Here is a 17,709-nt window from a genome sequence, read left to right as displayed (position 1 = left end):
ACTCCCCTTTGGTCCAAACAGCATTAGTTCCCTCTTCTGCAGTTAACCGTGGGCAGTCATCGTAAGTAACCTCACAGGGTGGACCTTTTCACACAAGGCAAGGGATCTCCACCTGTCCAGTCTTCAACTGGCATGGTGGTTGATGGGATTTTGATTCCCAGTAGGCATCTTTTTTCTGAAGATGTGCTTTGGGTTCTGCAGGAGGCCAGGAAACCCACTACTATTAAATCCTGCTTGTCCAAATGGAAGACATTTTCTGTTTGGTGTCTTTCTCTTACCATGGACCCACTTAATGTGGATGATCTTTCTTTTGTGTGAATTGCTGAATACTGGGTTGGCATATTCTTTTATTAAAGCCCACCTCTCAGCTGTTTCTTCTTGTCTCTAGGTTTGAGGCCAGTTTCTTAAAGGTATCCTTCATATTACACTTCCCAGGAAGCCTGTTTGTCCTTCTTGGGATCTTAATTTTGTTTTGGAGACATTGACTAAGGCTCCTTCTGAGGCTGCAGCTTCAGCTTCCTTACAGCATTGTTCTTGGAAGACTGTCCTTTTGTTAGCCCTTACTTCTGCCAGGCAGGTGTATGAGCTGCAAGCCCCTCATGGCTGTTCTTCCTTTTTTAGTTTTTCATAAGGACAGTGTGTCTCCTCGTACCAATCTTGTTTTTATGCCTGAGGTGGTGAACAAGTTCTCTTTAATCAGAATATTAATTTGCCCACTTTTTTCCCCTTCTCCACAATCAGCTAGTGTGAAGGTGTTGCATACACTCATATTTTATTTGGACAAAACTAAAGATTTTAGAAAATCTGATCAACTTTTTGTTTCTTTTCATTCTAAATCATTAGGTTTGACAGTTTCCAAGCAGAGTATTTCCTCTTAGATTTCTAAATCCTTTTTTTGTTCTTTTCATGATAAGTGCCTTTCTTCTGTGGTTAAGACTCACTCCACTAGAACTGTGGCTTCTTGTGTTTTTTCAATGGTTTGGATATTAATTTGAGCCTTGAGGCAGCTATCTCGTCTGGTGCATGCCTTTACCAAGCATTACAAGTTGGATGTCATTTCCATGGCTAGAGCTGGTTTTGCTTGGGTCATTCTTCATGAGTTCCTAGAAGACGCTGTTGGCCCTTCCTCCTCCCTGTCTTCTTCCTGAGCTTTTGCACTCTCCCTCATGTTAAAATACTGTAACAGTAAAATGTAAGGACACAGTACAGTTGTGTAAAATTTTGTCATTAGTAGATGTCTTTCTCTTCACTGTTGTAGTAGTCACTCCCTCCCTCCTTAGTCTTTTGTACTTCTGGATGTGTATGTTACCCTCTAGTATCTTAGGGCTGGGTTCCTTCACGGGCTCTCAGGTCTGAGGATGATGCCTTCGGATGTCAGCTTTATGCCCTATGCCTTGCATAGGGAGCATACGTATGACGTACGATGTATCGATAACCTAAAGGCTTTGGTATACTTGTTTGACATCGGGCTGCCCTTGACAGGGGATCCCTCATGTTAAGAATACTGCAGCAGCGAAGACCCTGTTAGTTGCTCTTATGAGGGGGCTGGAAACAATCAGGTAATAGAGTTAACTGATAAATGAACATATGATATTGACAAGGGTGGTTGTAGTTGTAAAAATGGTGCCTGCCACAGGTAATATTTATTAACTTTGGGATTGTCTTAAGGTAATAAACAGGGAAGGGGGAGGGGAGAACAAGGGTGTGAGCAGGCAGTTCTTTGTACTGCTGCTAATGAGCCAAAGCAAAGAACTTCTTAGAACTTCAGGCCGTTTTCTTTGGGGAAAGCTTGTTGTGGCTTTCACATTGATTATATGTCCTTTATAACCAAATCATATTTCCTGCAGAAAATTGTCTCAAAATTGCCCTCAGGTCAGCCAGTTCACCATCTGGTTATCTCTACTGGGGCAGGAACAATCCATTATATCCTGGATGGTGCCTATCCAACTTAAGTTTTATCTGAGGTGAGTACATTAATTTAAGAAGATAGAGGAGCTGCTAGTGCTCTTTGGTCTGAGAAGGGAAGGCAGTAGCTACCAACAAACCCTTTCCCAGTGGCTGCACATATAACAATATTGATATTGAAGTCCAGCCTGGGGGGGTGGTTTCTGTAAGTGCTTGCTTAAAAAAATGTCTCAACGTCCGGAATTTGTTTCATAGACAGTGATCTTTGGTTCATACTTTAACAGCGCAATGTTGCTTGGACTGTAATTTCAGGAGTTGTGTTTCTTGGGATACCCCAGTGCTTTAGGGCAGGGGATAGTCTTCTGAGTCTTTTCCCCTTCGATGTCTTCCAAGTACTACTACCATCTTGCGGGTTTTACTTCTCAGATTTCAGCACAGGTGTTGATCTGTTGAAGGATGTCCTATTTATATTTTAATATAAAATATATTCTTACAGTTGATCTGCTAGAGGGACCCTCCATGGTTTACAGATGCCTTCCGGCATGTCTTTCTTGCTTGGATGACCCCCACCATCCAGCAGCTTTTGTTGGAGTGTCTCTTTAGTCTGGCAGTTGTGTTACTATATATTCCTTTAGTCAGTACAGGTCTGTAGTCTTCATTGTTAAGTAATTTCCAGGTACTATGCTTCTTGTACAATTGGCGTAAACTAGCAAGCTTGGAAGACAGACTTGCTGTTTTAGTATGTGTGCCGTGTACAAGCTGTAGGGTGGGAAGTTCTGTGCTGAAATGGAGTGAAAGGGAGGCTGATTTTCTTGTAGAGTCAGAAGTGGGAGGGTCCTTCATAGGTCAGTTGCAAAAGTAAAAATATATCTATTGTTCCTTCAGGGAGGGGAGGGTCTGACCGTTTTTTTTTTGTTTGTTTTAGACACAACCCTTCCTAAGTGGATTGTACTGTTTTGCCGTCAGGCTTTTAGCTGCCTGTTGGAAAATGGTGTTATACTGCTGTGCCTAGGTGCCATTTCATCTAGTGCCACTTGCTTTATGGTTTCATCAAACACCATTGTTTTGATCATGACTGATTATAATAGTGCCTTTTGGTACTTCTGTGTTAAGTGATTTGGCATTTTGAGCTTTTGCCTTTAAGCCGTTCACAGACTCCAACTTCTCAGGATGTTGCTACTTCCTTTGTATGTCACAAGTAACAGAAATGTAGTAGGTTGTCAGTTTCATTTTGTGCATTTGTTCTCTAGAGTTAAATGTTTTACTCTTCCATCAAAGTCAAGTCAAATGTCATCAGGAATACTCAAGGGATATAAACCTGTTCTGCAACATCAACAGAATGCTTTGGAGGGCCAGGTATATATTTTTGAGAGGATACTGATGCAGGACTTACCCCTGTACTACTAATGGACAGAGGCAGTCCTAAATGCTTTATTTCATGCCTGGATCCCCCTCAATTAATTTATAGAATGATCCCAGTTATTCTCATTATGGGTAATATAAAATCAACCATGGGATGGGCAAGGACAGTCTCTGACCAAAAGGGATATGTTAAATTAAACATAAAAAGGACAATTGGCTAGGCTTAAAATGGCACACAAGTACAGCTAGCACTTGTCTGTGAACCTATCTTCCACCCGTGTATGTACAGTCACTCCGTTAAGAACTTTCTGTTGGGGTTCCGGGTGGATGATGGGAATCCATCCATTCACAGACTCTTTTTCAAAAAGCACATGTGTTTTCCCAACCGGGTGATTACTCCCGCTGCTGACAATAACGGCCATCCAGATTTGAACGGTGGATCACCTGTGTTCTGTCTCTAAAGTCAGTGCATTTAAACTTTGCCATAGAGACGTTCACTATGAACCTATCATCCACCTGTGTATGCGCAGCCACTCTGTTATGAACCTTGTGTTGTAATATATAGCAGTTTATTTTTGTTTTTTTTCTGTCTTAATTTTGCTGGCACAGGGGCCAGCCATACTTTTCCAGTCTGATATGTTGCAGCAAGCCCCTTTTTGAATGGGAGCTGTAAAGGATATGGTGGGGGCAGCAGCCAGATTGCAGATTGCCAAAGAGGAATCTTGAACGTTATGCAGACTGTACAAGGCTGTCTCACATATTAGATGGTGAATGTTGCGTATCTGTTTTATTCTTAATTGTGAAAGTTAACTCTTAAGATTCTAATTTTTCCCCTGCTTTGTAGCATCCATGTAATTGAGCGGAGGGCTCTTCCAGAATTTTTCAATGGGAAAAATAAGTCAAAGACACCGGAAATGTAAGTGTTTCTTTCTATTCTTTTACTGTTGTAATTATGAAAGTATGGGTCCATAATTGCTGTACTTATTGAAGACAGGAGTTTGCAAAATGAAAGGTAATAAAGGAGTGGAACTAAGGTGCCTTGTAGTACTGATCGAGGTAATTGAATATGTCCTCCTATTCCTATGTTGCAGTATTCTAGATGTGGGATTTCCTGCCCTCAGGCAACTCGTACGTCGGCTTCTGTACAAAAGCTTCAGCTTGGCTGCTGTAGTGTGCGTGGGATGTCACACATAGGATCATAAACCAAGGGGCCTTAAATGTGACATCTGCAAGGACAATCCTCAGAACTTTTCAGCCGCAGACAACATTCGCATTGTACGATCGCTTCTTCGCAGACATCGCATCTTTAAGGTAAGTAGCCCGTTGTGGTTCAGACTTTCTTATTTTTGACTATTGTTATAGCTAACACTTGGTTGTTGTAGCCTTTAGCTGATGTCAGGAAAAAAGGAAAAGTGCCAATGCGGGCACCAGATACCCCACAATGACTGCTATGACAGGTGTGTTTTTTACCTAGACCAGGAACACGATCAATCCTCCTGTGCTATTTGTCAGTCATTTGTGCCTAAGACCTTGCGCAGCCGTCTAGCCCCGTTAAATCTCTACCTCGACAACCATTGCCTCAAACTGTTAGCCCTTAGGATGGATCCTGCAGCGGAGGCCACACTTGAACCTTTGCACAAGAAGGCCAAGTTTCCTAGGCTTTCTTCGCCTGCTGCTCTGCTTACCGACGCACTGCCAACTGCTAATGTAGGGGTTGAGGCGCACTCTGAGGATCTGTCGACTGCAGCGACGTCCCTCAAGGAAGCCGTTTCGCAGCCAACTACCGGCACGTAATCTGAGCTCACTCAGACATCGACACCCATCGAGGTCGAGGGGGAACCAGTTTCGGTGGTACCTCCGGCAGGGATCCAGACTTCGGATGTGCTAATCTCCAGACCTAATGCCAGGCCACACACTACTTCCTCTCCAGCCATAAATAAGCAGAAAACTAAAAATAACTCCTCCTCTTCAAAAGTCACACTGGATTGGCAGGCCTTCACTTCCAGTCTCATGCAAGCCTTCATGGCCTTTAGGCCTTCAGCCTCAGCCACTTCCACCCTGCCTCTTCTGAACCCTAGGCCTGTCTCTGCTTCTTCCGTCCCATCCATAACCCCTCAGGTCAGGGAACAACATGACTCTTCTTTCTCTTCATCAGAGGAGTCCATTTCTTATGTTTCCCAGATTGCCTCCCCCAGAAATATTAGTCTCCGGATGAGGAATCTGTGGAGGGAGACTGTCCCCCTGAGGACATTACTTTTGGTGAGACCATCACCAAGATGAAGGATTACTTTAAATGGGACACTTCCCAAATGACTGACACCCAAAAAAGGTACTTTAAACTGCTGCAAGTGGAATCACCCTCCCCTTCAGCAGTCCTCCCTGTTCTGCCTGCTTACTTGGATGCCTTTAATGTGGCCTCTTAAGGCCCTTGACTCACAGCCTCCGGCCCCTAAGCATCCTGACCACTTATGTAAAGTACCAGAGGACCATAAATTCTTAGTTAAGCCACCCTTGGTGGACCCAGCTGTTATTGCCGGATTCACTTTATAATCCCGAATTTCAGAATCTCGAGATTATAAAGCTGAAAGCTTAGAATCCCGAAACATCCGAAGTATGGATTTCAAAATCTCGAAGTCCAGAGAAGTTGAAGTAGTGCTTCTGGTGTTGCGGTTTGTGAATGGATAGCTGGCAGTTCAGATAAGTATTTGTATAAGGGTTTTGGTTAGGGGGCTTTAGTGTGTGTCTGTGTGTTTTGTTACTGTGATATGTGTGCGCGAGGGGGAATGTAACTTTTGTATGGTGGCGATGTTAGTCTCCCATTGCTGCAGTCCTTACATATGGGTATTCCGCTGTCCACAATCGGCCCGAATACCAAAGGGCTAGAACCGGCATCGGTCATCGGCGCCCGAGACTGGCGTCGCCAGTACAAATGCGCATGACCGACGCCATAACCTCAGTCTTTCTTGCCGCGTGGTCCTAAGCAGAAGCAGCATTTGCTCTGGAATTGTCGGTTTTCGAGTTTCAGACCGGAGACCAAGTTGGGACACTTTTGTCTTTTCTTGCCTCAGTATTGACGGATGTCAGAAAAAGTTAATAACTGTATTTCTTGTGGGAAACAGATTCCTCATAGGGATTACCATTCACTCTGCATTCCTTGTTTGGGGCCTGAGCACGGCGTTGTTGGGTGTCGCTTTTGTGCTACTTTTAACAAGCGTACTATTAAGCGTCGGTTGGACTGTGCTAGGCTGGTGTTTGGTAAACGCTGTAATTACAACATGCCGCCGCTTCGATTCTCTCCCTGGTTCTTCTAAGAAAAAGAAAAGTCTTTGCGGTCCAAACAGGATGAGTCGTCCACTCGGACGCCGGTTCTGTAGAACCACTGACTACTTCAGCGGCTCCTTCTGAAAGTTTACCTGAGTCTCAAGGGGAGCCTTTGTTACTACAGGAAGTGGCTTCTCCTTTGTTAGGCCAGGCTGAGGGTGCTTCTCTGATGTCTGTGGTTCCCTCCCCTCATAGGGTAGTTAGGCCTCCTCCTTCTCAAAGCAAAGCCCATTCTAAGTCTAAGTCTGCCCCTGCTGGTGCTAGTCCCCAGGGTCCAGCTCCTAGGAAGCACATGTTAAAGATGGCTGAAGATTTGATTACTTTAATTAGGGTTCTATGCCCCCGAGGCCCAGGGTAGAGACAGAGTTGGAGGTTTGGTTCAGTCTTCCAATGAGTCAGATTCCTCTGTAGAAGAACTTCAGGATTTCCCTCCCTATTCTGATTCGGAGACTGACGACACTACTACTTCCGCGTCCCCTCGAGAAGATTTTTCTTTCTCTGAGACTTTGCATTCCATGAGGGAACATTTCAAATGGGAGGGCCAGGATTATTCTGATTCTCGTAAAAGGCTAAGAGAATTCTTGTTTTTGCCTCAGCATAGGCCCTTGGCTATTCCCCCTGTACTGGATGTTGTTCAGGATGTTTTTTCTGAGGCAGCCCTTAACCCATATTCTCTGCCTCCTGCCCCGGTTAAACCAGATAGATACTACAGGGTTCCGGAAGCTCACAAGTACTTATATAAGAGTCCTAGGGCTGATCCAGAAACTATTACTCAAGGCCCCAAAGGTGTTAGGGCTTCTGTGGTTAGGAATCCAGTTCCTCTGGACAAGGATGCTAGGGCCCTGGATAGGTGGGGTAAAAAACTGTATACCTCTTCTACTTTGGCTATGAGAGCTTTAAATTGTCAGTTTCATATGCTCAGGTATCAAAATTATTTGCTGGGCCAATTGAAATGTAAAGTAGATGCTTTAGCTGAAGGTATTGAATGTAAGGAGCTTCAGGATTTAGTGCATGCTTCAGACCAAGTTGGTAAGCATTCTTTGCAGTGTGGTTTTGATGCTTTACAGGCTTCTTCCAGGGTGGCTGCTACTAGTTCAGTTGTTCGCAGGCATGCCTGGCTTAAAGATCAGACCTTGTCAGAGCATGTTAAGGCTCGAATTATGGGTGCTCCTCTGCAATCTGATGTTCTTTTTGGTCCTCCAGTAGAATCAGTTTTGAAAAAATGGAGGAAAAGCTAAGTCTATGCAGACAGCTAAGGACTTTTACAGGTTCAGCCCCTAAGTTCAGTAGGAATTGGCCTGCTAAGGGATGGTCTTCCCTCTTGGATTATCAATCTAGGGGCAGGTCAGGTAGAGTAGGGCTTCCTCTCAGGGCCCTGTTACTTCTAGGTCTTTGAGTTCTTCTACCCCTTCTGCTGGGAGGGCAGGGGTCAGTCCGAAACAGACCCAATGACCTGTGTCTTCAGCTGACGGACTCTGCCTTGCTGGCAGCTCCTCTAGGAGGAAAATTGGGACTTTTCAAAAGGAATTGGCATTTGGTTACCCAAGACAAATGGGTATTGGACATAATAAATCGAGGCTACAAATTTTATTTTCACACATTCCCTCCTTTCAAAGGTATGCCGGATGTGCCTCATCAGCAAAGACTGGAAGCACAGGCACAAATTTCTTCTCTGCTTCGGTTGGGAGCAATACAGGAAGTACCTTCTGCACAAAGAGGCACAGGGTTTTATTCCCGTCTTTTCTTAGTGCCAAAGAAAGGAAATACTTGGAGACCAATTCTGGATTTGTCCATTCTAAACACCTTTCTGGAAATTCCAAAATTCAAGATGTTAACACTGCAACAGCTGTTACCTATGCTGGGCAAAGATCACTGGATGGTGACTCTGGATCTCAAAGAGGCCTATCTTCACATTCCTATCAGGCCCAGTTGCAGAAAATTCCTGAGATTTGAATTTGCATTATCAGTTCTCTGCATTGCCCTTTGGCTTGTCTAGGTATTCACAAAAGTCCTGGCTCCAGTAATAGCTTTTCTCAGACTAACAGGAATTCAAATTTATCCTTATCTGGACGACTGTTTGATTCTGGCTCTAGGCAAAGCACGAACTTCTTCAACATCTGCAGTATGTAATGACAGTTTTAAGATGCCTAGGGTATTCTGTGAACGAAATAAAGTCCAGTCTAGTACCCTCACAAGAGATGTGTTTTCTGGGTGTAAGACTGAATACAGGTGCTCAGATGGCATTTCTTAGACAAACAAAGAAATCTTCACCTATACTTCCAACAGCTATCAGTAATGTCCAGGCTGACTGCAAGGACAGTCCTTCAAGCCTTGGGGTTCATGGCATCTTGCATTCTAGTACTTCCCAATGCCAAACTGCATATGAGGAAGCTACAATGGTATCTCAAAAGCGTTTGGACTCAACACAGCCACTTTTGGACACTGTCATTCGGATTCTACCTTGCATTCAGAAAGAATTTCTGTGGTGGGCTCAGGAATGTCACCTAAACAAGGGCTCTCTGTGACCCAACCAGAGGCAAGTCAGATATTGGTCAGCCTGGGGAGCTCATTTCAGAGGAAAATGGATTCAAGACCTTTGGCCCCAGAGCTACTTCACTTGCATATCAACATGAAAGAGATGCTGGCAGTTCAATTTGCTTTGGAAGGATTCAAGAGCCTACTTCAACCAGGACTGGTGTTGATTCAACAGACAACACAACTGTCATGTGGTACATCAACAAGCAGGGGAACTCATTCTTACCTCTTTGCAGACAAGCAATGCTGTTATGGGAAACTGCTTTGAATCTGCATCACTGAGCACAGTTTCTGCCAGGAACACAAAATTCTTTAGCAGATGTTCTGAGCAGACAGATTGTGGATCCTCACGAATGGAAATTGGACCCTCAGGTATTTCTTCAGTTGACCATGGCTTGGGAACTCCAGACATAGATCTGTTCGCTTCTCCTCTGAATTTCCAACTGCCACTGTTTTGCACAAGGCTGTTTCATCCAAAAGCCTGGAAAATAGATGCACTATCCTTCAGTTGGAGCAACCTTCACGTATATGCTTTTCCTCCTTTGCCTCTTCTTCCAAAGGTGCTGTTGAAAGTCAGGAGGGACAAACCTTGCATGATCCTTATAGCACCGGATTGGCCTCGTCAGCATTGGTACCCTCTGTTGAGGAGCTTAATTCATGGAACACCTTGGCCATTACCACAGATTCCTCACTTATTGTCTCAGGAAAACAATCATTTTCTCAATGTCAGGGTGCAATCCCTACACCTGACAGCCTGGCATTCTGTTTTAGAGAAGGAGGGCCTTCAGCTCCCTCAACAAGTTTTGGACGTTATTTTGGAAGCCAGGCGTCCTAGTACTCGAAAAGTTTATGCTGATAAATGGAAGAGATTTTTGTTTGGAGTTCAGCTAAAGGCTTTGATGTCAAATTGCCTAATTTGAGTTGTACATTGCAATATTTGACTATTTTATTGGACAAGGGTTTGTCCTTCTCTTCTGTAAAAGTGCATGCTGCAGCTATTTCTGCTCACTATGATTGTGACCCTCCTTTATTTTCACATCCATTGGTTAAACAGTTTCTTAGAGGGGCAAAGAATATAAGACCCCCACCGAGGGCTCCTACTCCTACCTGGGATCTTAATTTTGTTTTGGAAAAGCTGACTCTGCCTCCTTTTGAACCTGCAGCTACAGCTGAATTGAAGTTGTTGTCTTGGAAGACTGCTTTTTTATTGGCTGTTACTTCTGCTAGAAGGGTATCTGAATTACAGGCCCTCATGGCAGTGGAACCTTTTCTGATTTTTCACAAGGACAGAGTTTCACGTCCACTAATCCTACTTTTCTGCCTAAAGTGATTTCTAATGTGGCATTGAACCAATCTATACATTTGCCTACTTTTATGCTAACCCCCAAAATGAAGAGGAAAAAGTTTTGCATTCTTTGGATGTACATAGGCAGTTAAGGTATTATTTGAGCAGAACCAAAGAGTTCAGAAGATCTCAACAATTATTTGTTTCATTTGCTTTGACTTCATGAGGGAAAGCTGTCTCGAAACAAACTATTTCCAAGTGGATTGGCCATTGTATTGCTTTTTGTTACTCTCATCATGGAAAGGATGTTCCAGTTGGGATCAGGCCTCATTCTACTAGGGCTACAGCCACCTCTACTGCTTTTTTGAGAGGGGTAGCTACTAAAGACATTCTAGAGGCAGCTACTTGGAGTTCTGTACATACCTTTACAAAGCATTATCATTTACCTCTTTATTCTAGGTCTAGGGCTGGGTTTGCCACTGCAATCTTACAGGGCATGTTAGCAGCTCCTAATGCTATTTAGTTGGCCAGCCTCCCTTTTTTCCGTTGCTCTGGGATTCTACCCATATGTAAGGACTGCAGCAATGGGAGACGAAGAACATAGTACAGTTTTGTACCTACCATAAATGTAGATGTTCGAGGATCTCCATTGCTGCAGTCCAATTCCCTCCTTCCCCCCTTTTCTTTTTAGGTTGTGGTTTGGGTGGTGTTTTTTGCATTCTGACGTCTGAGGCAAGAAAGACTGAGGTTATGGCGTCGATCATGCGCATTTGTACTTTCTAGCCCTTTGGTATTTTGTGGACAGCGGAATACCCATATGTAAGGACTGCAGCAATGGAGATCCTCGAACATCTACATTTATGGTAGGTACAAAACTGTACTTTTTCGTGTGTTTGTTTTAGTGCAACCTTGGAGTTAGTATTTAAGTAGGTGGGGTGTGGGGGACACAGCCCCCCACGAGGAGGGGTGCAAGGAGGATTTCCCCCTACTTGTATGTAGTGTAAGTTTGTGTGTGTGTGTGTGTGGGGGTTTGTGTATGTGTGTGGTGTATGGTTAGTGTAGGTTTCGCAATTTTGAAATGCGCCCTTCTGGGGTTTCGGGATTCTAAGTTTTTGGCTTTATAATCTCGAAATTCTGATATTTGGGATTTCAAGATTATATAGTGAACCCGTTATTGCCACCAGAGCAGATAAGCAATCTAGACTGCTGCCTTCTGCCTCCCTACTACCCACTGACAAAGACAGTAAGTACATGGATAGGATGGTGAAGAAGGTGTAGACTTTTACTTTGGCTTTCAGACCCACAAATTATCAGACCCACATGACCAAGTATGCATTAGACTTTGTCTCTCAAGCTTCCACCATGCTGGATTCCTTAACTGACACTCCCAGCAAGACGGACATCTCATCCAAACTTTCCTTGGCCCAACCATAAGGTGCAGCTATGATGCAGCAGAAGCATCCGCCAGGTTTGCAGCATCTGCTTCAGCACTCAGGAGGTACTCATAGCTAAGACTCCAGAACCTCCCCGAGGTCTTCAAGACTAAAATTCTGGACGCCCCCCCGGACCACAGTGTGCTATTCGGAAAACAATCCATTGACCTTTTGAAAAATCTGCAAGAAAAAAAGCTAAGAGCTCCAGGACATTAAGCACCTGCTGGTGTCCACCCATACCCAAGTATTACAGAAATTACCCTGCTAAAGCCACATTTATAAAACTTACTCCTCAGCTCTCCTCTTCCAGGTCCAGGAGAGGGGCCAGAAGACCTACTAACTCCAGATCCTCTGCTCCACCACAGCAACCCAGACAGCCCTTTCAGGACAGAGGAGGCCCCAGTAATGCGTGACTGCCTTGCCCACCTCCCCTCTCAGCCCGCCTTTCCCACTGTCTCCCCCTTTGGCAATCCATCACTTCAGACCAGTGTGTCTTAAACATTATCCAAAAAGGGTACTACTTATCCTGGAAAGAGAAGCCTTCCGGAAGAGGCATACCTTCCCTCCCCAAAAACCAGGCCCATCTCATGCCACAAGTTCTGGCAGATCTTCCACAGCTAGGCATCATAGAGCCCATTCCTCCAGGGCAAGAAGCAAAAGGGCTTTACTCCCATCTCTTCCTGGTCCCCAAAAAAGATGATCCCTAGAGACCCATCTTAGATCTGTCCTTTCTAAACCTACATTTTCAGGTACCCTCCTTCAAAATCCCCCCCCCACACACACACACACCTTGCTACCTCTCATTCCAGCCAAGGCCTTCATGGTCACCCTAAACCTAAAGGAAGCCTACCTGCACATACCCATCAGGAGTTCCCACAGGCAATTCCTGTGTTTCTCTGGCCCTTCCTCTCATTTCCAATTTACTGCCTTGCCCTTTCGTTTATCCACGACCCCCAGGGTCTTTACAAATTGCTTGGCCCCAGTGATTGCCTTCTGTAGAATTCAATGGATACAAATTTACCCTTGTCTGGATGACATCCTGATTCTGGCAGAGTCCAGAGATGCTCTACTAAAGCATCTACATTTCATCATGTCCCTTCTGCAGAACCTAGGATTCATCATTAACCTCCCCATATCCTCTCTGATCCCAAGCCAGGACAAGATTTTCCTCGTCTGCAGCATCAGAACAGACACAATGAAGGCCTTTCTACCTCAAGAGAAGAGGTTCTGTCTTTAACTTCCCACTTCCCGGAAGCTCTACTATCCTGAAAGGTGACGACAAGGCATTTTCTTCACCTCCTGGGTTTGATGGCAGCAACCATCCCCATGCTACATCTGGCAAGAATGCACATGCACATGTACAAGCTGCAGTGGTTCCTGAAGAGAACACCTGGTCCCAGCACCTACATCCCCTAGAGCAGGGCATCCCTCTCCTTCCCTGTCTGAAAATAGATATCTACTGGTGGATCCAACAAGTGAAATTGAACCCAGGGCTCCCACTACAGCTCACTCCACCCAACCCAAGTTTTGCATACAAATGCCTCAGATTCAGGCTGGGGGAGCAACTTTGGCCTCGTACAAGATTCAGGAGAAGTGGCATCCTTCTCTTCAGGCCAAACACATCCGTATTAGGGAAATTACAGCAGTTTCCTTAACTCTACAGACCTTCACCCCCCTTCTGGTTCCAGGGGTGCTTCAGATTGTCACTGACAACACCACGGTGATGTGGTACCTCAACAAGCAGGGAGGAACAAAGGCCAATCAGCTGTGCAGTCTATCCCTGCTGATATAGCACTTAGCCTTCCGGCTCAACTTACTCCTGCAGGCGGTCTACATCCCCTCACAGGGCAACCACCAAGCAGACCTCTTGAGCAGGACCTCCTTGCCTCAACACGAATGGATGCTGAGCAGGGAGGTCGTCTTAGACATTGTCCACAGATGGGTTGCTTCACAAATAGACCTGTTTGCCTCCCCCCAGAACAGGCAACTCCAGAGCTTCTGCTCAAAAGTCCACTCCCCTCTAGCATGGAGAGTGGACGCTTTCAGCATCTCTTTGGGGGGGAAGTTTCTTTATGCCTTTCCCCCCATTCCCACTGATTCAGAAAGTCCTCCTGAAAATCCAGAAGGACAAACCAAAAATCTTGGTAGTGACTCCCTGCTGGCCAAGCCAGCGCTGGTTCCCCCTACCTCACAAACTAGCCAAGGGCAATCACTTCCAGTTACCCTTCAAGGTGGACCTACTGTCACAAGACAGAGGAACTCTCCTACACCCACAGGTACAGATGTTATCTCTGACTCTGTTGGTAATAAACTTTTGATACCTTTCAGACACCACTACTCAGATGACGTGCTTTTAGTTCTAAGGGAGGTAAGGAAATCTACCACCAGAAAATCATACCTGGCTAAATGGGAAAGATTTGCAAAATGGTGTCTGCAAAAGGGAAGGGGCCCCAGCTCCGCCGAGGTTCCCCTGGTTCTAAACTACTTGTGTCAATGACACAAATGACCTTTCTTATTCTTCTGTAAAATTTCATCTCTCGGCCATATCAGCCTGCCTGCCCCTGGAACACCCCCCTTGATGGCCAGGCTCGACGTAAAGCTCTTCCTTAAAGGAGTCTTGCACATGAGACCAGCTAGGAAACCTATCCGTCCACCTTGGGACCTTAACTGCTTCTTAGAGAAATTAACCCATCATCCCTTTGAACCTGCCGGCCCTTCCTCCTTACAGATGTATACGTGGAAAATGGTCCTTCTGGTGGCTATCACTTCAGCCAGAAAGGTGTCAGAACTGCAGGCTCTAATGGCCTGTTTCCCCCTACAACAGTCTTCCACAAGTTATGCCTGAAGTGGTCAATGATCTCTCTCTTAACCAATCCATTCATCTGCCCACCTTTTTTCCCTCACCCACTAACAAAGGGGAGAGGATACTGCACTATGCACAGACAACTTAGGTTCTACCTGGACAAGACCAAGGCCATCAGAAAGACTAACCAGCTCTTTGTCTCTCTCCACCCCAGAGCCCTGGGCAAGGCAGTCTCCAAGCAAATCATTGTATGCTGGATCAGGAAAGCTATTTGTTTCTGCTACTCTCACCACAGAAAGGAACCCCCAGTGGGAATCAAGGCCCATTCCACTAGAGCTGTGGCCACCTCAGTGGCCTTAATGAAAGGCCAAGACACAGCATCAATTTTGAAAGCAGCCACCTGGGCCACTGTCCACACCTTCACCAAGTATTACAAATTGGATCAAGTTTCCAGAGCTGGAACAGGATTCACCAGAGCAATCCTGCAGGGTGTTGTAGAACCCTCTGCATTTACCACCACCCTCTCCTTCTCTTAAGCTGTGGTACACTCCCACACCTAGAATACTGCAACATAGGAATAGAAGGACATAGAATAGTTGTGTAAAATCTTACCATAACCATAGATATCCTTCTCTTCCATTTTGCAGTATTCCTTCCTGCCCACCTGTCCAACCTAGTCTTATACCTTCCTGTACTACCTACATTTCAGTAGATCTTCAAGTTACACACCTGTAAACAACTGGCACACCACCTGCTGGGCCTTATTTTTTGCCTGCTGGCCTTCAAGTTCTGAGGATTGTACATGCAGATTTCACATTTAAGGCCCCTTGGTTTATGGCCCTATGTGTGACGTCCCACGCACACTACAGCAGCCCAGCTGAAACTTTTGTATAGAAGCCGACGTACGAGTCGCCTGAGGACAGGAAATCCCACACCTAGAATACCGCAACATGGAAGAGAAGGACATTTATGGTTATGGTAAGATTTTACACATCTATTCTTTCTGCAGTGGCTTCATTCTTAAATGCAGCATTTGCCTGTCGTAAAACTATTTTGGACCATAATATGGTGTGCATTCAGATGCCCATTTTCATTTCTAAGTTTTGAGTATTTCATGGTTTGCTACTGTGTAATTGTTTCTGATGTAGGTGGATCTTAAAACTAAGAAATGTTCTGTTTTGTCAAGATTTATAGTTGTCATTTTTTTATTTATTTTTAATTTTGTGGCCCCTGCGGCATGGATCATTGGCTGCCACTGTTGCCCATCCTCAATCTTGGATGTCTGGAGTAAATAGAGGAAAGTTGTACTTGGTAAATGACAGAGGGCTTTGAAGTAGAAACCTTTGGCATTCTGCAGTCGTGATTCCCTAACAGTGGGGAATTAGGTCCAGAACAGATTTTGTTTGTTAGACAAAAAGTAAACAAGTCAAGAACTGAAACGGAAAAAGCACAGTGAGATTGCATTCATTCTATTAAGATATCGTGGCCCACTGTGTCAAATGTTGTAGAAAGCTGGATTGGGTACCAGATCACCTTTCCCCAAGAAGGATGGCAAACCTGTCACCCAAAGTGATGTCCGATTTCCTTTTGTTGTTGTTCTCTGGAGCAGCCACAACTTGCCAATTGTTCTTACAAGAATTCACAGAAACCAGGTCATATGAAGAGTCCCCCCCCCAGGGAAATTTGTCTGGGGGCTGACTAGGAGACTTTTCCTGAGGTTCCTTGAGCAAGAAGAAAACTAAAAATTATGCATACTGGTGCTGCTATTATTCTGAGACTGTGCTAACATCTATGTGAAGCAGGCATTGGCCTTGTGGGGGGCTTTGAAGCTGTACAAGTCAGTTTCAGTGGGCCTACTTTTGCAGAAGTGTCAGTAGTCTGATTACTGTGTCAGTGATCCTATGTGAACATGTACTGTTGTAAGTCTCTGATGTCGCTTGCCATCTATCCTCAAAGGTTGGATATTTGGATATGACATCGACCACTCCAGACTTTGCTATCAAAAATCAGTCTCCACCTCTTACCCATAGTTACCAGCTGCCCTTCTAGTTAGTTCCAATCTCATTTGCTGCTCATTTGATCCAGATGTTATCTCCACTGCCCAGACTCAGTGTAGCCAAGTGCAGGTCTTTTTTATTTTTTGAGTTATTTATAGGATTAATATTTCTATCCTTTTTTTATTTGATTGTTTTTTCCACTTTACCAAAGTTTAAAACTTTCATAGTTAGCTTTTAGAAGTTACTTCTTGACTGTCTCTTTCCCACCTTTGGCACCCTTTCTCCATCTTTAATGACCATAGTATTTCACTGGATTAATCATGGTATAAATTTTAGACCAAGTTCAAGATGAGTTTTCATATTAGTGCTAGCATTATTGTGCTTTGCATTTTTTGTAGTGTTAATAGTATTTGCCTTCTTTTGGTAGTTTTTCAGTATGGTCAGCAAACCTTCTGACTTCAAAAAATGTGTGTCCTGTGCCTACAAGATCCCGAATTTTGACTCTCACACTAAATGTGTGCGCTGCCTTGGAGCTGCCCATCTAGATGAACAGTGCTCCATCTGCACTGCTTTTTGCTTTAGAGCATAGGAACAAACTCATTTTAAAGGGTCGTCTCCTACAGGAGCCATGTCACTTTCTCATTTTTCTGCTTCTGGGGGACGTCTCCTTCTGAAAACCTTCTGACAGACATAAGGGGGAGAAGAGCAGTGATGGACCAAAGAAAACATCCAGAGAGTCTAGGAAGAAATCTCCTGACCATTGTTCTTTGGCTCTGATGCCAAAATTTCCGCAATCTTAGGATTCAACCTCTGTCTTGAATCCAATTGTCGGAGCCAGTATTTCTCTGTTACCAGTGCCAAGGTTTTCACCAGAGCTAATTTGTCCTAGCATTCATTCTCTTTTCCTACAGGAAAGGACCTTAACATCAATCCTCTTGGTCTCTGTCCATTGCCTCTTCCCTCCGATCGGTACCGTGTACCAGAAGTCTATCCGAAGTTCATGTGGATAGTGATGTAGTTCGGACCCAGATCCAATTGGGGGGTTCTCACAACTCTGACCATTGTTTG

The 17,709-nt window shown here is 44.7% G+C and overlaps 1 protein-coding gene across 1 annotated transcript in view; it reads left to right on the top strand.

Moving 5' to 3' along the window:
- SMARCC1 (SWI/SNF related, matrix associated, actin dependent regulator of chromatin subfamily c member 1) overlaps positions 1-17,709 on the top strand; it is a 1,897,600-nt gene that overhangs the window by 1,142,215 nt on the left and 737,676 nt on the right. The window contains exon 13 of the mRNA XM_044066067.1: positions 4,112-4,183. Within this exon, the coding sequence (XP_043922002.1) occupies positions 4,112-4,183 (72 nt within the window). The remainder of the gene's footprint in view (positions 1-4,111; positions 4,184-17,709) is intronic.

This window comes from Protopterus annectens, chromosome 3.part0, assembly GCF_019279795.1.
Source record: "Protopterus annectens isolate FY-2018-M chromosome 3.part0, PAN1.0, whole genome shotgun sequence".
NCBI classification, from domain to species: domain Eukaryota; kingdom Metazoa; phylum Chordata; order Ceratodontiformes; family Protopteridae; genus Protopterus; species Protopterus annectens.
Note: the sequence above shows the minus strand (reverse complement) of the source record. Positions and strands in the feature narration are given on the sequence as shown.